The 22,518-nt window shown below is 39.4% G+C and overlaps 1 protein-coding gene across 14 annotated transcripts in view; it reads left to right on the forward strand.

Moving 5' to 3' along the window:
- The window catches only part of Ptprm (protein tyrosine phosphatase receptor type M), an 849,143-nt gene that overhangs the window by 749,973 nt on the left and 76,652 nt on the right, over nt 1-22,518 (forward strand). For all 14 annotated transcript variants that reach the window (XM_045144750.1, XM_045144751.1, XM_045144752.1 and 11 more), the window contains one exon: nt 738-774. In XM_045144750.1, the coding sequence (XP_045000685.1) occupies nt 738-774 (37 nt within the window). The remainder of the gene's footprint in view (nt 1-737; nt 775-22,518) is intronic.

A 22,518-nucleotide genomic window follows, 5' to 3' on the forward strand; every position in this document is an offset into this window, starting at 1 on the left:
GGTTTTACTCTAGCTCAGGCTGACTTGGAATTCACTATGTAGTCCCAGGGTGGCCTCAAACATGTAGCGCGATCTTCCTACCTCTGCTTCCGTAGTGCTGAGATTAAAGGTGTGAACCACCACACCCAGCTTAAGTTGGCTTTTATCTTTCCCAAATCCTTATTCTAAATGCCCTTGCCTCTCTGATTTTCTTTGGACCCAATTTTCATCTTTTCTACTTCCTATCATCATGATCAAACCTTTGAAAGAGTCTCAGCATTTCTGCATATTTAAATTCCTGACCATTGCTATAACATCATGTCATGATATTATCAGTGTTTTAAGAATGGTTCTGAGTATTACTACTGATGTAACTGTCCATACTGATATAACAGAAAATTTATTCATCCCTTACAACATTGCCAATTACCTCCCAAACATAAATGAAATTGTACTGCACATTCCCAGCCTGTTTTTACCTTATTTTAGAGTATCCATAAGATGTTCATGCTTATCCATCAATTCATAGCCAATGTATGAGTTAATTACTTATGCCCCCCAGCGCAGCATCAAAGTGGTTATATTTGATGCAGCTGCACTTATTAAGAGAAACCCAATCCTATGTCTGTCAGTTTAATTCTCAAGTGAGGCAGCTATTGATATTTGTATGCATCATCATCTCCACAGACTTGGCTTGTGACTTCAGTGGTACGTATTGATTTGAAGTTTATCAAATATTCTTTCTCATTTATTTTTAGGGTTATCATCGACCCAATCATTACATTGCTACTCAAGGTAAGTTGATGTCAGTTTGGATGTCTTTCTTTTTGTGCTAGCTTGCCATTCTTTGTCTTTTCACATCTTCCTCTCAAACCCTCAAGAAAATGTTTTGCATGCAGTCTGTTGCATTTCTATCCATTGACATGTACATGTTTATTTTCCTGTCAGAAGATCTGGTACTGTGACCATTTATTTAGGACTTCATGTTGAGATCATTTGAAGAAATATGGTCATTTATTCATTATTAGATTCAGTTCTGTCTGCCTTTAGAAGTAGTCTAACATTTGCAAGGTTAAATATATATGTATAATATATTCATATGTATTCCTATATATTACAGCATATGTGTATATATGTATGTAAGCAAGTAGAGAGAGAAAAAGATTCAGCAAAAATGTATTGACAACTCTCTGTCCAAAGAACTAATATAGTTGCTACCGAGTAACCATGTTGAATCCAGGGTTGTGTTTAGGGGTAAGCTGTGAAATGATTTCTATGTACTTGAATGAGTATAATACCAGGTAACTACTATGAGAGGTGCAGATAAAGTGTGAGAGAAACTAGGAACCAAAAGAGGTTTGTTTCAGGTAAGAAGGTCCCAAAACTGCTTATAGCCAATGTAAGATCAGGAAGAGGACTTGTAAAAGAAACAATACCATGGGTGAAGATCTGAAAGCAGGAAATTAGTACTTCCAGATGGAAAGCAGTTGAGTCCTTGTGGCTGAAGGAAACCCAAGAAATGCTAGAGGAAATGTTGAGGAAGCTCATGACACTGGTTTTGAATGATCTTCTCTGTGGCCCCTGAGTCCAGTCATGTGGGAAGGGTGAAGGGTATGAGACAACTGAGGTTTCAGGGAGGCAATGGGTTAGTGAGTGCGAGATGAACTAAAGAAGTACAAAGACACAGAGAAGAATCAGGTAATGCAAAAGAACAATAATCTTTTTGTTTTATTGTTTCTAGGGTTATATTTGTATTAGCTTTACAATAGTATGACAGAATGCCTGAGACTTACAAAAAGGACACGTTGTTTAGCTTTGTTAGGAGTTTTTGTCTATGACTGACTGGCCCTGCTGCTTTTGGCCTATAGCAGCACCATACTATGATGTGAAGAAGAAGATGAAAGGAGGGAACAGGGCTGAGGTCCCAGGATCTCTGCAGGTACACACTCCTGATAGCATATGACCTCCTGCTAGGCTCCACATCCTAAAATATCCACCCACACACTTCCCCAGTACTGCCAAGCTGGAAACCTAAATGTATGTGTCTTTAGAGGATATTGATGTTCTAAATTACAACAGTATTAAATTCCAGGAAACAGAACAGCAATATTAGTTGACACTCCTAATCTATGGGTTCTACATCCACAGATGGACTGAGCATGAATTAGAAATACTTGAAAAAAAATTGTGTACTGAACATGTACAGAGTTTTTACCCTTGCCATTATTCCCCAAACAAAACAGTTGAACAACTGTTTACATAGTCTTTATATGGTATGCAGTATTATAAGCTTTGTATAAATGATTTAAAGTCTGTGAAGGATGTATGTAAGTTATATGCAAAAACAGAACCTTTGTATACAAGAGAATTGAGCATCTGCAGATTTCCATATCCTCAGGGGGTCGTGGACCCAGTCTGTGAAGGATAGTGAGGAACCCTGTACTTAAAATGTAGCTACTACACACGTAAGTGAGGAACTGGATTTTACATTTTAATATCCACATAGAGTTGGATTTGGCTATTCCCCACAGTGATGTGGAAGAGCAAAGCTTCATGGTGAACGGTTTTAGGTGTGGTTGAGATGGAAACGCTGTAGAACCTTATTCTACCTAATGCTCACAGATGCATAAGGGATACAGATTGCACCAAAAGCACCATTCATATCTGATGTCACTACTAGGGACTCTGCATCTGATGATTCACCTGACCTCCAAATGTATTTCGTCTCTAAAGCATATAGTCAGCAATGGATCCTCCCAAGGTTATATAACTAGCCAGATTCGAAATCTTCTATAGAGTGCCCAGGGTGTAAGTGTTGCTTACCACAGATTCTCACAGCTGAGCAAGAACCAGAACCTCTGAGTCTGACCATGGGCCCCTTCTGCATACTGCTGTCTCCCAACTGAGCTCATTAGTGCCTTTAGAGGAGCCCGTTTTTAGTTCTTTGGAATTCAGTTTACTGGCCTTTCAATGATCAGAGAATCTGATTTAGTAAATTTTGTAATTTGAAATTGACTATTTATATATATATATGAGAATTTGATTATAAAATATCTAAAATAGGACTACAGAGATGGTATGCTACAAAGAAGTATGCTTCCTGTGCAAGCATGAGGATTCAAGGGAGCCTCAGACCGCTAGAGTTAAATCTCCAGATCCCACGTAAAAATCTGGACATGGCCACACACACCTGTAACCCTGATCCCTGAGGAGGGCAGAGGCTGGAGAATTGAGCCTCAGAAACTCTGGAATAAGTAACTTAAAGAGATTCTGGAGTAATACCGAAAGAACAGATTTAATTAATCTGCCTCTTTTTTATAAAGTGTAATTTTAAGACTTATTTTTGAAACAGTTTGGCTACATAGTCCAGGCCATCCTAGAACTAGCTATGTGTCTCAGACTGTCCTCAGTTTTCCAAACTTCCCGCCTCAGTCTCTTAGTGATAGAATTATAGGTATGTATCATCCCACCTGACTGAAAAAAATAACTATTTCTTGGGGGTTAAAGATATCATGGATTGCTGGGCTAGAGAGATGGCTTAGGGGTTAAGTGTTTGCCTATGAAGCCTAAGCACCCAAATTCAACTCCCCAATACACATGTAAGCCAGATGTACAAGGTGGCACATGCATTTGGAGTTTGTTTGCAGTGGCTGGAGACCCTGGTGCGCCCATTATCCCCCCCACCCACCTTTCTGTCTCTATCTGTTGCTCTCAAATAAATAAAAATAAACAAAAATTTTTTAAAGATGTGGGTTTCTTGTGACTTTTGTGAAATGTATTTGTAAGAGTATCAACATTTTTATTAATTGTAAGAAATTATCAAAATGAATTCAATATCATTTCTAACTGGAAAACTCTAGAATCATGCTTTAACTGTGCCAATCTCCAGTACTGTGGACAATGATCAATCAAAGTCCCTAGTTGTATAGTTTTTTTTTTAATTTTCCTGCCGATATGTTTTTGTTTTACATTTGTTCACAAAAGTTTTTATCTTTGTTGACCTTTCCTCAGTTTTAGTGTTATATTAGCCAACGTTCTTTCTATGACAAGAAAGTGGAAGAGTAGTTCCCAGAGCTAATGTTGATTCCTTAAAAACACTGGCAATACTACAGTCACAGGCCCAAGTTCAAATCCTCCTTCTGACAAAAAAGTAGTTATTTGTACCTCCTAAATTTATTTTAGATAAGATAGACTCCTAGTGTTTGGACCATAGTAATGAGCCTCTTTCTTCCTGTATATCAATGTTGCATACATTAATACAATAACTCAACACATCATTAGCATGAATCTGGGGAGTAGATGCTATTACTGCCCCCTAGTTCCTAAGTGAGGAAGCCAAGGAGAAGGAAGTAGAAGAGCAGGCCCTTGAACTCCAGTATCAAGCCAATTACCACCTCACTGCACTCCCCGAAGTCACGGTGGGGATTAACTTCATTTATCTAAATGCCATGGACATGTGAGCTCTTAGTAACTATCAAGAGATAACAGTTTTTTGGTTAGGAAAGTAGATGGTCCAGTGTCTAGTACCATGCACACATTTATAAAATAACCTTCTTTACTTCCCTTGAAAATGTACTCAAGCCCTGGAGTAGACCTCGCTAGTCAGTTAGTCAAAGTGCAAGTAGTCTTGTATAAGTCTAGTGACATAATCTCTGATTTCTCCCACATGAAGAAGCTTGAAGTATTCATTTTTATGAAGCGTTAGAGACCATGGCTATGCAGAGTAGACATCCAGGCCAGTCCCCTGCATCTTGCCACTGACATCCTTCCTACCTGCCTTTGACACTCAGACACTCTCATGGTGGGATTCATGTTTGATGATATCAAGCCAAACTGTTTAGACAGCCAGATACCAGGCAGTCACTTGAAGTAAAAATATGATTGTCCATCAGGCAGCACTATGCATAGTCTGACAGGGGCATTCTCTGCCTGCAGCCCAGATAAAGAGGAAAGGCTTTAGCAGGAGCTTGCTTCATAACCAGGACATCAGAAGAAAGGTGACAGAGTCCTTCATTGATTCAGCAAGCAGAAACCAACCACCTGGCCAATAGTTAACAAGATGCAGGCACTCAGAAGAAATGTAAAAATGAGGAAGTGCATGAGTAGACAAATGAATAAATTGGAATTGGCCATTCACCAATCCAATTAGTAGAATATTCCAGCAAGAAATAAATCATGTTGGCATACAAAGCTTCAGCTTCCCAGGAAGTAGTTGGTATGGTATATATGAAAGTTAATTCTTTTTTTCCTTCTTTTTTTTTTTTTTTCAGTTAGGGGATTTTGAGCTTAGTAGGAGCACTTTTCTTTTAGTTTATCTTTAGAGAGCTCATCTCCTTGTACCCACCATCTTTGTTAGCATCCCCCATTCACTTCAATGAATCAGTTTTGCCTTTCTACTTTGTCCACACTTTGAAGAAAAAAAAAAACTAATTTTTTTCTCCAGATATTTGCATTTAGAGGTAAACTTTTCTGGAAAGATGATGAACCTGTAGAGTGAAGGTTTATGGTGGAAATATTTTAAGAGCCTCACATAAGTATGAAAACTGCTCTAGTGGTTTCATTCTGTTTGGTGGGAATCTGTTTTCCTTGAGTGTGCCTTCCCTAGGTTTTGGGTGTTTTAGAAAGTAATATGATTTATCTATTCCCAATTCATTTAATTTTCCATGCTTTCAGTCCTCTAGAACAAATAGGCTGTGAAAACTTGATGTAGCTTTCCCAGTCAAGCCATTTTTTGAGCTGGAGAGTTCTTAGGACATCAAGTGCAAGTTCTACACACTCTATAAAGCAGCTTTTGTCTCCTGCTTCCTAACCTCCAGATGGAGATGACCACTTGGAATTATTTCTTAGTAGAATTGAAAGAAAACAATTTTGAATAAAAGGCTGGGCTTCAGTAAACAGCTTTTGTTTGTCTTTCCATGTGGCTGGCACTTCAAGTACAAGTCTTACATTATTGCTGGTATTGTTTTTCCTGGATAAATTGTTCCCACATTGCCAGTGGGTTAGAGGTCATGCTTTTAATGTCTTATTTAAGATTAACTTAAGAGCTAGAAAAATGGCTTGCAGTAAAGGCACTTGTCTACAAAGCCTAAGAACCCAGGTTCACCTCTCTAGAACCCACATAAGCCAGATGCACAAGGTGATGCATGGGCACAAGATGGCACACACACTTGCAGTTTTTTTTTAATATTTTTTTGTCCATTTTTTATTTATTTATTGAGAGCAATAGACACAGAGAGAAAGACAGATAAGAGGGAGAGAGAGAGAGAATGGGCGTTCCAGGGCTTCCAGCCACTGCAAACGAACTCCAGACGCATGCTCCCCCTTGTGCATCTGGCTAACGTGGGTCCTGGGGAACTGAGCCTCGAACCAGGGTCCTTAGGCTTCACAAGCAAGCGCTTAACTGCTAAGCCATCTCTCCAGCCCACACTTGCAATTTGATTGCAGTGACTAGAGGTATGCCAATTCTTTCTCACTTTCTCCCTCTCATAAATAAAATAAATAAGTGTCACTTAAAAGTAAAATGAAGTATTCTTTAGTTTCCAATATTAAAGCAGGAAACTTTGAAAAATACTGTGATTTATACATAAACAAACAGTGTTTACTCTGTGAAGCTAAGGCTTTCAGCCACCCAGGGCCACATTTGTGGAAGGTCTATGACATCTGACCACTCATTTGTGACTTTTTTAGATAGAATTCACAATTGCAATGAACAGCCAGTCCACAAAGGTCTTTCTAACAGTGCAAATTTATTTCCAAATAGATTAACCAAATGGCCATTTACATCAACATTTCTCAGCCCTGTGCTCTAATATACTTGCTGTGAAAACATTTTAAAATAGATTGAAAACTAAAAGTAAAGTGAGTCAAGGTGAGGCCTGTGTGTTAAGTGGGCCCATGGTTTGTAGAGATATGATAATCAAAGAAAGATCAGTAAAGCTGCCTAGGGCAGCAGTGAGTGGAGATGTCATCAGTGAGTGGCGATGTCATTACAATTTGGATTCAGAATGTCTTCCTGGTGCTCTATGAAGGCTTTGTCCATAATGCTCAGAAGTGGCTCTTTTGTAAAGTGATTGTATCATGAGGGCTCTGACCTTGATAATGTTAATCTATTGATGATTTGATTAATCATTTATAGCATTATTGAAAGATGATGGATATTTTTTAATATATATACTTTTTATTGACAACTTCTATACTTACAGACAACAAACCATGGTATTTCCCTCCCCTCCCTCACTTTCTCCTTCATAACTCTGTTCTCTGTCATATCACCTCCCTCTCTCCTTTAGTCTCTCTTTTAATTTGATGTCATCATCTTTTTCTCCTATTATGAGCGTCTTGTGTGGGTATTGCTAGGCCCTGCAAGGTCTTGGATATCGAGGCTAAATTCTGTCTGGACAGTTGTATATAAGGAGTGGTACCCTTTCTTTGGCTCTTACATTCTTTCTGCCACTTCTTCTGCAGTGGACCCTGAGCCTTGGTAGGTATGAAATGTTTCAGTGCTGGATGCTCCTCCATCCCTTCTTCTTAGCACTATGTTGCCTTTTGGGTCATCCCAGTGGTCATTGCCAAAGATGATTGATACTTTAAATGAGGCCTGATAGAAAGAAGTAGGTCCCTGGAGGTGAGCCCTGGAAAGGTATGTCCTTGTTTTTGATTTAGCTCCCTCCCACTTCTGTCCTGCAGAAGGTGTGTGGCATTGTTCTGTCACCAGCTCTCCACCATGACATTCTGCCTCAACTCAGGTATATCAACAATAGAGCTAAATGACCATGAAACTATGGACCATTGTAAAGCTTTCTTCCTTTAAAAAAAAAGTAAAGTGAAAATTATATATTAAGTCACATGCACTTATGTCTAATGGATGTTATAGTCAGAATGTGTTCCCTAAATAAGAGAACTGAAATTGATACAGAGAAATTTGGAGATAAACTATAATCTGCTATTAAGCAAGTAACAAAATGTTCTTGATTCAGTTTTTGTTTTATTAAGTTCTACTTTATTTTGATGTGTGTGTAATATAGTGTGTTTCAATATACACATTCTTTGTAGGATGATCAAATAAGACTAATTAAGGTGTCAATCATTTCAGATGCTTATCTTTCCTTTGTGGCAAGAAAAATTTAAAATCCTTTCTCATAGCCATTTTAAATATACAATACATGTTCATTACAGCATGATTCACAATAGCCAGCAAATGAAAACAAGCTAAGAGTCCATCAGTGGATGGATGGATTTTAAAGTATACACAAAATTCAATTCATCCTTTAAAAAAAATCAGAAAAATCTTTTAATTTTTGTGACAATATGGATGAATTTTGAGGACATCATATAAAGTGAAAAAAGCTAAACACAGAGAAAAATATTACATAGTCCCATTTATCCATGGTATTTTAAAAGTCAAGCAAACCTTTAAGAGGAATTTAGAAGTGTGCCTAATTTGAAATGAAAAAAGAAATGTACATGCCCTTAGAACAGGTTTCAAAAAATCTCACAGTTCCATTTTCTTTATGCTTTTTTTTAAGTAGAAATAGTTGGAACTCAAGAAATTCATTTAAGTGATTTCTATACCTGAAAGTTGACATGAATCCTATATGTAAAATTATCTGCAAAACCTTGTGGACTAATACTTATAGTGCAGTGGAATGTGTGCAATGCTCAACTTAGGAGAAAACTGATATAAGACAGCCTTATTCTGTAAAGAAGCCTTACATTCAACTTAACAAATAGATATATAAGACCATGTCTTTTTATTTTTATTTTTTGGTCCATTTTCAGCACTTTGAAAGGATAGAGTTGTAACTAAATTTCCATATACATTCCATGGTGCTGGCTTTCTCAAACCTCCGATACCATACTCGTTGCAAAGCTAATCCACTCCTTTACAGCTTATGCAATCCAAAACTGAACAACTGCTTTTGTACCTCTACCTAATACCAGGTTAGCACAGGCTCATGAAAGTGCCAGTGACCTCAGAATGACAGTGCAAAGGGAATCTATAAGTCACAACTTCTAGTTCGTGATTTTATACATCAGATCCAGGGTCTTCTTAATTTTAATCAGTTAATAATTGATTTGTTTGTTTGTTTGTTTGTTTGTTTGAGAGAGGATGAGTGTACCAGGGCCTCTTAATGCTGCAAACCAACTCCAGATGCATGTGCTGTTATTGGCATCTGGCTTTACATGGGTATCAGGATTGAACCCAGTTTGGTAAACTTTACAACTAAGTACCTTTAACTGTGAGCCATCTCCTCAGCCTTCTTTAGACTTCTCAGACTACTTCTCTGTCACACTTGCTGAGTAAAAATGTGATGCTCAATGCAGTCCTGGAACCACTGTCCCTGACTCTGAGCACAGGTTACATTTCCACTTTGGACACTTTTAGACAAGCTGGTCAGGGCAGAAACAAGTTGCAGAATTTTCTGGCCATTGTAAGTGTCTTCTTTCTCTTCCCCTTGACGTAGAGCTTGCTGCTGGGAGATTGCCGACGCCGTGCCCCACACTGCCACTACACATTTGAGATTGCTTGCATTCAGCTATGTCTAGGGAGCCAATTTATCTCTATTTTATTTATTTATTAGAATTATTTTCTTTTTGTTAAATAAAAAAGGATCCCACTTGTGTACTGAGAGAAACTAAATTAAAGAAGATAGAGACTAATGAATGCCTTCATTTATTTGGCAGCCACCCCTGAAGCATATGAATATGGGGTTTTGTTTTGCTCTCATTTACTATTCTTCTTGACAGAAGGCAGCCAGGTCCTTTGGGTCACTAAACCTCTCTGTTCTGAAAGCTGCTATTCTTTGTTTTATTTTTTTATTTTATTTTATTTTTTTAGTTCTTGATTGCCTCCTCTCTGTTCCCCACCTTGCAGCATGCATTAGTAACCAGGTTCAGCTCCTTGCTGCATGCATCAGTGCCCAGGTTCAGCTCCTTGTCGCATGCATTAGTGTCTAGGCTCAGCTCATGAGAGTTTTTCTTTGGAGAATAGCAGTGATGGATGCTCTGGCCCACATCCAACAAAAGGCTCTTGTATTATAGGCATCTGTCACATTCCTCCCTAAAGAGGTTCAAACACTGTCTCCTGTGCCTTCTCCCAAAAGCTTCCTCATTCACATGGCCATATAGCCCATGTCAGGGTTCAGTGACCAAAGGTCCAAGCAGAAAGTAGTGACTCGTATATAGCACATTGCTACCACACATTGCCCAGCAACCCTTTTATTCTTTCCCATGTTAGACTTGTTCACTGAAGGAATAATCTGTACTTGCACCACTCAGATCTGTTTTGTCTACCTTTAACAACCTTTAACAAGCCTTTGCATGCCCAGTCTCAGTGGTGACACCGCAAGCTGAACATGTTTGCATTGCCACTAAGGGACCATGATTCTAGAACAGGGCTGAATGGAGTCCAGACAGAATAAGATCCAAATAATGGTTCCCATAGGTAAGCAAGGTTTCCAAAAATGTTTTGGAATATTTCACTACCAGGTGATGTTAGCATCACTCCATTATTTATTTGATTCATAACTCTTCAGTTATACAGTATCGTAATTATGAGATCTCTGAATGTTAGTTCTAAAATTCCTTCTGCATACAGTTTTTTGTGTCAGTAACTGAGCCAATACTTCTCCCCAAGAGAGCTTAAGCAAGAGCAGTTAATTAGAATATAAACTGTAAAGTTAGGGTGTCCAGGCTTGGCTTGGAAACCAGTTCTGAGAGCAGCCTGTTGACCACAATCAGCTATATCTCTTACTGTTATCCTTATGATAGTACTAGTTCCAAAGACATTTCTCAGTAGCTCAAGTAGTTCAGGCATTTTCCCAAGTCCAACATATGTGCATAGTTTCACTAAAGCAATACATTATATACCCAATAAGCTTCCTTTCAAAAGGACATGCAAAAAGAACCACTTAATTTTCACCAACATTTGTAGTACCCTCCAAAATACAAATATTATCATAACTGTGAGCTGTTAAATAAAGACAAATTTGAATTAGAGATAAAATAACCTATATTAGTCTATAAGCAACATGTTTTTCTGTAGCTCTAAGAACAGCAGTGGATGCCAGCTCCAAACCTTGAGTTTATACTTAAAAATCAGACTACATGTAAGTAAAGAGAAATTAATTCCAAATACCAGAATAGTTCCTTTCCAACAGGCTTCATATAAAATGATTTCTGAACTAAGAATTACATTGGAATGATTTGGAGAAAGATTTAGTAATATAAATCTAAGGGCCAAGGCATGATCTAGGAAAGAGGATAGTAATGACAAAGAAGTAGAAGTGAAGATACAGAGACAAAGGGGAAGGTATGTGGCCCTGAATAGCTTCTGCATCCTCTGTGTACTGTGAAGGGTGAGATAAGAAGGCACTGTCTTCTGCATACTCAGGGGTTGACCAGATGCCTGATAGTGCCTTGTCTTGATCAGCACCAAGGTGGCAGGAAATGGAATGCAGCTGAGCTGCAAGAAGCTCTTGCAAGCTGCCCCTGAGTTTGGTTTACACAGTAAGATGCATCTGCAGACACAGACCACATGCCAGCTAAAGGGAAAGACAACGCAGTCAGTAATTCATGTATATTTGATGACCTCATCAAATTGCTGTTCTTTTTGAAGTGATGTTACCATGGCATGTTTTAAAGTATTTATATACAGTAAACCATTGGCATTACCCTAGTGAGTAAGTACCCATGGTCTTCAAGTACTTCCAGGTGCCTCCCCATCCTGACCCATGTCCATTGTCACTACTCACACAGGGAAAGCAAAAGTGACTTGAGAATTTTCTGTAGTAATTTCATAATAGATTTCCAAAGTATAATTCCTAGCAATATAATCAAATCAATGTTACTCTGTTTCTGGATTATAAACAGGAAATACTTTTATAGGTTTCCTGAATATTTAGAATATTTGTAACACTTTCAACTCATTTGAGTTTGTGTTCCTGCAGTTTTATAGATAAGATTTCTTGGGCTGGGGAGATAGTCCAGTGGGTAAAAGCACTTGCTTGCAAAGACTTATAGGCTGGGTTCAATTCCCTAGTGCCTACATAAAGCCAAATGCACAATCGCACAATATGGTGCATGCATACAGAGTTCATTTCCAGTAGCAAGAGGCCATGTTCATTCCCTTTCTCTCTCTCTCTCTCTGTCATAAACATTTTTAAATGTTTTCTTTACCAAAACCATTATTATGAGTTAAATCACCATATGCATATGTGGTATGAGAACAACCAACATTATTTTTTCTGATATTTTTATTATTTTTCTTACCTGTCTATGCCGGATTTTATTAGCACATATATCCATCTAAATGGTTAAAAGTGTATACGTATGCACATCTGAAATAATTTCTTTGAGGGCTGATCTTATAGATTTTCAGTTTGCAATTCTTCATGTAAGTTAATTTTAACATACAGAGCATTTAAGAGCAAAAAAATTTCTTTATAACATGATAAGCTTAGATCTCAAAGCAATTATTTTCATTCATTTTCTTTTTTAAAGATCTTGGAGTTCTGGCTATTGAAATAAAGGGAATACTTAGAAAGCTTTTCCAGTGTTCTCAATTTGCTTTCTTTAAAAAAATAAAAAACTTCTGGGGAGACTGCTCAGTGGCTAGAGGTACTTGCTAACAAAGCCTGTCAAACCTGAGTTTGAAATGTGTTCAATTCCCAGTATTCATATAAAGCTAGATATGCTCAGCAAGAGACCCTGGCACTCTCACATACACATACATCACATGTATATATGCAAATCAATAAAAATATAAAAAATTAGGTTGATTTATTTTTAAAAATTACTTCTGGGATAGGGAGATGGCTCAGCAGTTAACAGTGTTTGCCACTTATGTATGAGGGCCTCTGTGGATGAAGACCTCCAAGATCAGTTCCCCAGAATTTACATAAAAAGCTGGGTGTGACCACACCTGCCTATAACCCCAGGCCACATAGAGATGGAACAAAGATCATAAAATTGCTGAGACTTGCTGGTCAATAGCAGCATTTCACTAAGAGAAAAATCCTTAAGGAAATATGCAGATTAGTAATAATAGCAGCACACCCAACATTCTCCTCTGGCCTCCACACACATGTACACAGAGAGCATATATCTGCACACACACGTGCGCCACATCACATACATACTTGTCACACATGCAAAACTTACTGCCTCATCTGCTTTTAATGTTACAAGACGTAATTAATAATAACATGGGAATTCATGAACTTTATCCTAATAAAGATTAATTAAGAAAAATTGTAAAGGTATATATAAACATACCACAGAAAAGAATAACAATAATTGCTAGTCATGGTGGAATAAGCTTATTGTAACTAGTATGTTAGATAATAATAATTTTAAAAAATGACAAGGCAAAGATTAAAATAAAAGCATGCCAACATTTCTTAGGAAGGCCATGGCTGTTACTTTATTAAGACAAATATGCACTATGTAATTCTTCATTTTAAAATATGTTATTGGGGGGCGGGAGTGATGGCTTAGCGGTTAAGTTGCTTTTCTGTAAAACCTGAGGACCCAAGTTCAATTCCCGAATACCCACATAAGCCAAATTTATAAGGCAGCACATGTGTCTGGAGTTCATTTGTAGTTGCTGGAAGCCCTGGAGTGTCCATTTTCTCTCTATATCTGCCTCTTTCTCTATCTCTCTCTCTCATAAATAAATTAAAATATTTTATGTATTTTTACATTTTCCAAATATTTCATAATTATATTTAGTTAAAAATGAATAAAGTAAAAATATGGTTATTAGCCAAAATAACAGTTGAAGGGTAATAACTGGAATTATGGACAGAGGTTTCCAAGGATACTTTCATGTTTACATACAGACTGCCCATTAATGTTTGGTTTATACAAATTTGCTCCTAATTAAATGTGACATAACCTTTGGATGTTGAATTGAGGTTTCACATGTTCTAATGACTTACCTAGAAGCAATTAATCCATGAAGCTAATTATATTGGGAAAACCACAAATAATATAATGAATGTTAGTACACTTTCTTTTCTCAGAAAATTTTAGGGGAGAGCATGAGTGAAGTGAATACAAAAATATGTGGATAATGTGGTATAATAGAAAGATGATTGAAAATTAATGCAGGAAAGGAAGGTCTAATATTAGTTATAAGAAGAGTATATACTTGTAAGGTAACCTAAAAAAAATAGAAAAACCACCAAGTATACTTGCTAATCAGAGTGAGCCATATCATAGGAAAACTACCCTAGGAGAAGGGATTGGTCATTATGTGGGCACCACTGACATTATTAACTGAAAACACTCCTTACTATCATTATTTAAGTCATTGCTTTTGACAGTGCTTCTTTAAAAAGTGTGTTTCATTATAGCTCCACTGTCAAATTTTCTCTTCTTTTTCAGTCATTAATTAAAATTCCAGTGGACTAGTTAACAATCCTAACCCTGTAATTCTAGGCATAAAGTGTACTTTGCCTGGGTGCTCTCCTTAGAAATCAGTATATCGACTTCCCACCAGATACATTTTCTAAGTAAAATATTCCCCAAGTTTTCCTAATATAAAACAGTTTCCAGTATATTTACTTCTCGTTCATTAGTGGATTTGTCTTGTTTTATTTTCAAAAAGTAGTAATTTCTCTGGAATATTCTTGTCAGTTTAGGAAACGTGAACAAATCACATCCCATATACCCTGCCATCTCAGCTCTGTTTTGTCTTTTTATGGAGCTAAAACCAAACATTATTCATAAAATTTTCACAATTTTACCATAGGTAGCCTCAGGGGAGAGCGAATGTCTCTATCAAATAAGTGATGTTAAGTATTATTAATGCAGAAAGCAACTGCTTTCTGTGTCACTATTATTACTTCCGTCCATAAGGCTCAGTAGAAGATTTTATCACTTATATTTCACTTCTGCAAAAAAAATGAAATGATGGTAAATATGAAATTATGGGTTATAAGTGCTATGGCAGTACCAATGAAAAAATTCACATAACGTTTTGTCACAAAAGCTTAGAAATCACTGAAAGGGGTGTCGAGTTCTCTCACTGCTGAATAACTGACTTTATAATACTTATTATAGATTATTGCCAGCAGCTACAGTAGCAAAAAATGGATCAAAAATTTAGGCACACTTTTATGTATGCAGCGAGAGCTTTAAAATCCATGCCAAAATCTCAGGCTCAAACTTTTCCCCATTTGTTCTGTGCCTTCAGTGAGTGGTCTGTTGTGATGAAAGGAACAGATCCTGCCAAAGTCTGGGCTGAGCAGGTGCCCAGTAAGGATCCTGGCTTTTCTGTAACTATGTCATTTTAGGGTTCCTCCACCCTGTCATTGCACCATCGTGGTAACCTTAAGACCATACCATCATCAATTGCAGCATGTCAGGAGTCACACAAGAGAACAAGGCTCCTGTTCTCCATTTGTCCCATTAATTCTGGAGGAATAGCACAGCTGGACTGGCATCATTTGGAATCCCAGTCTTGTCACTCACTCCCTTGCAGTGCTAGCAACATCACTGAATCTGCTTTGCTCATCTTACAAAGGAATGTGATTCCTGCCTCATTCTGTTGTGGTGATTAAATTAGAATTCATGCATTACTGCCTCTAGCACCTGGCTTGTGGAATGATCTGTGCTTATGACGATGTTTGCTCATCCTGGTCCTGGGTCTAAAGCCACTTGGTTTCTTTAATTGCAGTCAGAATGAGAACCAGCAAGTCTCCTTTGATTTAAAAACTGTCCCCTAAAGACAGCTCCCAAATAACCTATTTGCTTTCAGATGCAAGCCTATCTACCACTTTCTTAGTTCTCAAACCAGCATGAGATGGGCCTGAAAGCCCAAATGAACCCATCTCTGCTTTAGCGAACCATAGAAGCACTATACTGCTGTGGCAGTGAAGTGAGGCCTATCATCTTGCCCCAGAGCTGCTCAGAACACCCATATGAAACTGTCACCTGGAGCCATATTGCTGAGTCCTTTGGATCCAAACCTAACTCTGCCTAGATATGTCTGCCAGCCATTCAAATGCCTGGACAGCCACCCTTGGCTTTAGTATATCATATGATGTTTTACAGTGTTCCTGTCTTAATTAGTACGGATTACTGCAGTCAGGTTTGCATTACTGGCAGAAATCACCCAACCAAGAGCAGCTTTGGGGCAGGGGAAGGGTTTATTTTGGCTTACAGGCTTGAGGGGAAGCTCCATGATGGCAGAGGAAAATGATGGCATGAGCAGAGGGTGGAGATCACCACCTGACCAACATAAGGTGGACAATAGCAACAGAAGAGTGTGTCAAACACTGGCAAGGGAAAAATGGCCATAACACCCATAAGCCCACCATACACTGGCAGTAAGAGGTATTGATTTCCAAATCTCCATCAGCTAGGAATCTAGCATTCAGAACACCTAAGTTTATGGAGGACACCTGAATCAAACCACCACGTGGACCATCATCTGTCTACTATTCTTTGCTATTTATTTTCAACATATTCCTGTACCTTGAATCATATCCTGTTTAATTCTTTACACATTTTAGGTAGGGAATGTGCCAGGGCTGCTTACCACTGAAGACAAGCACCAGATGCTTGTGCCACTTTTCTTGACTAGCTTATGTGGGTGGATTGGGAATTGAATCTAGGAAGAAAGTCTTTGCATGCAGGCACCTTTAACCACTGAATCATCTTCTCAGTTTCCCCTTTCCCTTCCTTCAACTCTGACACTGACATGCAGGAGTTTGAGCCAGACATGGTGGCACACACCTTTCCCAGCACTCAGGAGGCAGTGGATTTCCATGAGTTCGAGGCCATCCTGAGACTAAATAGTGAATTCCTGGTCAGCCTAGGCTAGAGTGAGACCCTACCTTAAAAACAGAAACAAAACAAAAAATACAGGAGTTCAACAGGATCCTTGAATGTGGCCTTCTAATAGCTGTATTCTGTTTCTGTTCTTGTCAGCCCACTGTGGCACTTCCCCTGTCCCTCTTCTTTCTATGGATGCTCATGTCTGGTCCCACTGAAGGCTGAGCAACATCTGCAGAAACCTCTACAGTGCAGCTCCTGCCCTAGGTTCACTCAGATTATTGACCACATACTTTTCTGTTCTCTTCTAATTCGCCCAGGGTTGGAACCCTTAACTGAAACTGGTCTAATTTATAATATCTGTCTTCTCCTCCTTGTTCTTCCTCTTCCTCCTCCTCCCTCCCCTCCTTCTAATACCATAAGGGTTGAACCCATAGTTCTAAAACAAGTGTCATTTCTTCACAAGAGGGCCCCTTGTGTGTCCCTTTCTTCTCTCAAGGAACAATAAGTCACTCCTGCTAGACACTCCACTGACCTGGACGGACAGCCCCCACCTTCCTTCCTCTGTCTTCTCCATCAAGGCCATGCTCATCTTGTGAGACTCAGAACAAGTCTTCAGTCATACTTCCCTGTTTGGGCACCTGTTAGATATAATCCCCTTCAGACTTTATCTACAATTTTTCCACTTACATACCCCCCTTGTATACTCCCATTTTAAATAAATATCTAAATCTTTAACTGAGTACATGCATAATTTTATTAATTGTAGATGGGCAATATTGCATGTTTTCTAGGATAAAAATCAAAACTTCTATATAGCTAGAATGAATAATGTATAAAATGCGATCAATATATCTTAACCACTTTACACATATTAAAACAAACCAAGACTTAAAGAATAGACTGAGTCCTTAGCCCTGGATTTAATTCAAGACAATGAGGTGATACTGTAAGACAATCCAGTTCAGTTAAAAAGAATAAACATTCACGTGCCTATTGTGTCAGGTGTTCTGAATTCAGAGCATCCTAAATTGAGCAAAAATACCAAGCTTGACCCTAACACAAATGGCTGAGGGAAAGTAGAAAGCCCTAACTGAAATCAGTATTTCAGCCCTTCTTCTTTGTTTCACACATATAGTTTTTATACCCGGGAATGCCCCCAGTCATAATTGAGATGAGTGAAGGTTTCTTTAAGTGTAAGAAAGGTGACTGTGCATGCACACTCCTGCTTGAGAAGACAGCTTTCGGCAGAGTTCATATAGATATCAAACACCAGGGAGTTAATAGTTGAAAAACTATTCAGTGTCTCCAGGGCTATGCATATCTCAGCAGGAAGTTGTAGTGTGCTGGCACATGAGCCACATTGTGCTTGATGTGAGACAGTATGTGTTCTTGCCTTATCTCTACTTTAGAAATGTGACAGGTCTCTGGAAAGTGGGGAATGTATTTATGATGCTCCCCTTGCATCCCTTATGTAGCTGGCAGCATCCCTGGCATACAATGCCTGGCTTCTAAAGCCAGACTGAGTGTTGAGCTAGTGCTACAGGGGACACGAGGGTGGTGTATTGGAGGGAGGCAAAGGAGACATGAAAGCTGTTCATAGACCACAAAAGAAAACACACTGGCTTTATGAGGGACAGGGAAATGTCATGAAGCACAGAGAGTGCCACTTTAGAGGCTGGAACTAGTATTAGCCTGTGGATGTAACTTTCAGCCCACTAAACTGAAACTACAGTGAAAGGTGGGCTTTGATTAACCCACCAGTGGGAGGTTCCGCAGAGTGCTGAGGGAAAGAGGTGGTGGTCCAGGGAGGAAAACCCTAATATAACCAGGGGAAGAACAGAGACACAGTCCAGGCACAAGCTGAAGGGTGTGCCTGTACTCTGTTCCCCCTGGCAAACATCCACCAGGAAACTGAGGTTTCCAGACAGGAGGTCTGGCTGAGGGGTCAGGAGCAGATTGGAGGGAATAGGTCACTTGGGCATTTTAGGCAGTCAAGGCTGCTGAGGCCAGGGATGTGGGAGTGGGAATCTGGGGGCGGGGGTGGGGAAAAGAGGAGCAGGAAATCCTCTGTGACTCCAGGAGAGGTGGGAGCTAGCAGAGAAGTTCCCAAGCTGTGCTCACGAAGTTAGACTTTATTCTGTCGCAGCAGGAGGCCAACGGAGATGTTGAGGGAAGGAACTGACCTGATGTAAAACCACTTTTGAAGAATCTGTTTCTGTGTGGCGAATGCGGGTTTCCTCCTGTTTTCCTCTTGTGAGGATTGTGTGACTGTAGGGTGTGCATCTGTCTAGTTGACCCCTGCTAAGTTATTCACATGGAGATCCCAGGATGGAATAGAGTTGGACTGCCTGCTTCAAAGCCCAGCCACTTCATCAAGCATCTGGGAGTCTGAGGCAAGAGGATAAACAGGGTGTTTAGTTTCATGCCTTACTAGCTGTGTGACTGGGCAAGTTACTGCACTTCTCCATGCCTCAGTCTCTGTCCAGTACAATGGGTTTCCTAGGATAGTGAGTTTTAAGCTGAATGAGATAATACATTAAAAGTCTTCATACAGAGCCGGGCATGGTGGTGCACACCTTTAATCCCAGCACTCGGGAGGCAGAGGTAGGATCACCATGAGTGCAAGGCCACACTGAAACTACATAGTGAATTCTAGGTCAGCCTGCACTAGAGTGAAACCCTACCTCAAAAACAAAACAAAAGTCTTCAAACAGGACCTGGGAAGTATAAATTGTTCAAAAGATGTTAGATTTTATTCTGTGTATGCCGGGATATCTTGGTATTTATGCTTTGCTTTTGAATATCTACTGTAAGCGTTCAAAGGACCTTGACTTCTCAGCAGCTTTAGTTAACAGGAAAACATGCTGCATAGAAATTTGAATGTGAAAAGAAGGGGTGCAAGTCATCTATCAAGGTTTGAAATTATAATTTTTAATTTCTCTCACTTCCCATGAACTAGAGAGCTCCTGTATACAATAGAGCCCATCCTTGAATGTCTTTCATTCAGGCTGTTTATTGCATTTCATCTTTCTTCTTGTACTTTAGTTCTTTCTGGGGTTGGGTGGTAATGAATGGCCTCTCTGCACATTTTCTTTTCAACAGAGTTCTGTGTGTGCCAACTTTTGTGGCTGAAATAGAATGTATTACTGCCCCGATCTTATTGAAATTTCTACACCTTACCTTTTAAATGATGTAGTTTCACAAGAGGACAACTGCGGAGAATAACCTTCTTACCCATTGTGTGGACATCTGTAAACACACCGCCAGAGTGATTATAGTGAGTCCCACTCAGCCAGAAGCCATGGAAATTAAAGGCCGGGCTATCAACCACACTTGTTCAGACTTGGAGAAGGAGGGGGTTTCAGGGTCTTTGCGTGCCGTTTGGATTCCTCATCTGGGGACAGCAGTGCCCTTTACTAGCTGAACAATTTCCAGTGACCTTAGGAGGCTAAAATTTAGGACAATGTAATATAGATTTCCCAGCAGTCCAGTCCTATGAAAGATGGGTACCTTGACTATCCAGCACACAGTTGTAGACTCATGTTAATTCATGATGATCACTGTCACTCAGAGCTCACCAGAAACTGCTGAAATTACAAGAGGTAGAGTACTGTTGGTGATGGTCAGGTCTATCCCTTCTCTGGCATCCAGGATATCTTTTTTTTAAGTTTTGTTTATATTTATTTATTTATTTATTTGAGGGCGACAGAGAGAGACAGAGAGAGAGAGAGAGAGAGAGAGAGAATGAGCACACCAGGGCCTCCAGCCACTGCAAATGAACTCCTGATGCATGCGCCCCCTTGTGCATCTGGCTAACGTGGGTCCTGGGGAAGCAAGCCTCGAACCAGGGTCCTTAGCCTTCACAGGCAAGTGCTTAACCACTAAGCCATCTTTCCAGCCCCAGGATATTTTTTTTTGCAAAGAAGTATGTGTCTCTGAGGAACACTTTATAAAAATTTATAGATAACTTGAACTATGTTGAAGAAAAATATGCATGACAAATTTCATATTAAAAACTTTCCTTCTGGACTGGAGAGATGGCTCAGTGGTTAAGGTATATGCATGCAAAGTTTAATGACCTGGGATCAGTTCCCTAGACCCATGTAAAGCCATATGTACAAGGTGGTGCATGCATCTGGAGTTTATTTGCAGCAACTAGAGGCCCTGGTGCACTCCCTCTCTCTCTCTGTCTCTCTTCTCTTCTGTCCTGCTCTCTTCTCTTCTTCTCTCTCTCTCTTTCTCCCCTTCCCCTCTCTTCTCCCCTTTTCTCTCCTTGCAAATAAATAAATGTTTTTTTAAAAAAAAAAAAACTTTCCTTTTTCCATTTAAAAAGGAAGGAGTTGGGCTGGGGAGATTGACTTAGCAGTTAATAGATTCTTGCTTGTAAAGCCTGCCAGCTAGGTTCAATTCCCCAGTATCTACATCCATATAAAGCCAGATGCACAAAGTGGGATGTACATCTGGAGTTTATTTGCAGTAGCAAGAGGCCCTGGCATACCCATGCTCATTTATTTTGTCTCTCTCTCATTCCTTCCCTCCCTCCTTCTTTCTCCCTGCCTCTCTTTTTCTATCTCTAGTAAAAATTATTTTTAAAAACAGAAAGAAAGGGGTAAAATATGTTTTGTCAGCTTATAAACACCTCTTATCTTAAGTATAATGCAAATGTAGCTATAAACTTAACCAGCCCCCAGCCTTATGGTGAGGTGGTACAGCAAAACCATGACATTTTAGTGAGGTTCATTCTAAATCAGGGTAGAGTGGGATTCTTTGGTTTACAAAGCTGTAGACACATTAGTAGACTCGGTGTACTGCTGACAATAAGAATGCACTCAGCCACCTACAATAGTAGACTAAGCTAAGTGTGGAAGGAAAGCCTTGGGCACGAAGGCTTGGAACAGCAGTCTGCTTAGTGCCAGGAGCAGTGGTTCAGTGGAATGCACCACAGCCATACCAGGCCAACAGAATGATAATTGACTCATTCTTGAAGACTCCTTTGCAAAATGTGGACCCTCCCCATGAATTGGAAAGAAGTAAACATAACATGTCTGCAAGCTTCTGCAGATGATCTTAGAAACATAAATTGAAGGGCTGGGAAATTGCTCAACAGTTGCTTGTAAAAGCCTGTCTGCCCAGGTTCAATTTCCCAATAGCCATGTAAAGCCAGAGGTACAAATTGGCATATGTATGTAGAGTTTGTTTGCAATGGCAACAAAGGCCCCACCATGACTCTCTCTCTCTCTCTCTCTCTCTCTCTCTCTGCAAATAAATAAGATTTAAGACTCTTTACAGAAAGGAAGAATAAATTGAAAAGAACTATCATAGCCAACATTATGCATTAGTACTTACATGTGCATTGCGCCATTCACTTGTTCATGGAGAGTCTGCTCTACTGGATTCCCTAACTATGAAATTATGGGGTTCCACCTGTTGTGAGGGCTAAGAAGAGAACACTTTGTATACATAGGGAGGGCTCTTGGCCTATAATGTCCCCAGGAAGTCTCTTAGGGATACAAATAATAGAACTGGCTTTTCTTCTAGCAGGTACACACTGTCCATGGTGCCAAAATATCTTGATTCATCTACTCTAGCCATGGCCATCAGAACAATTGTGGATATTTCAGAGTAGCTGGTGTAGGCCTGTGTACCTAGTGAAGGCCAACCTTCAGTTTCAGGGGTCACATTGAGGAGACTATTTGCACAAAGACAGCGTCTGTACAGATCTTTCCTCATGAATGAGTAACAAGCTGTTAAGTA

Source organism: Jaculus jaculus, chromosome 2, assembly GCF_020740685.1.
Source record: "Jaculus jaculus isolate mJacJac1 chromosome 2, mJacJac1.mat.Y.cur, whole genome shotgun sequence".
NCBI lineage: Eukaryota > Metazoa > Chordata > Mammalia > Rodentia > Dipodidae > Jaculus > Jaculus jaculus.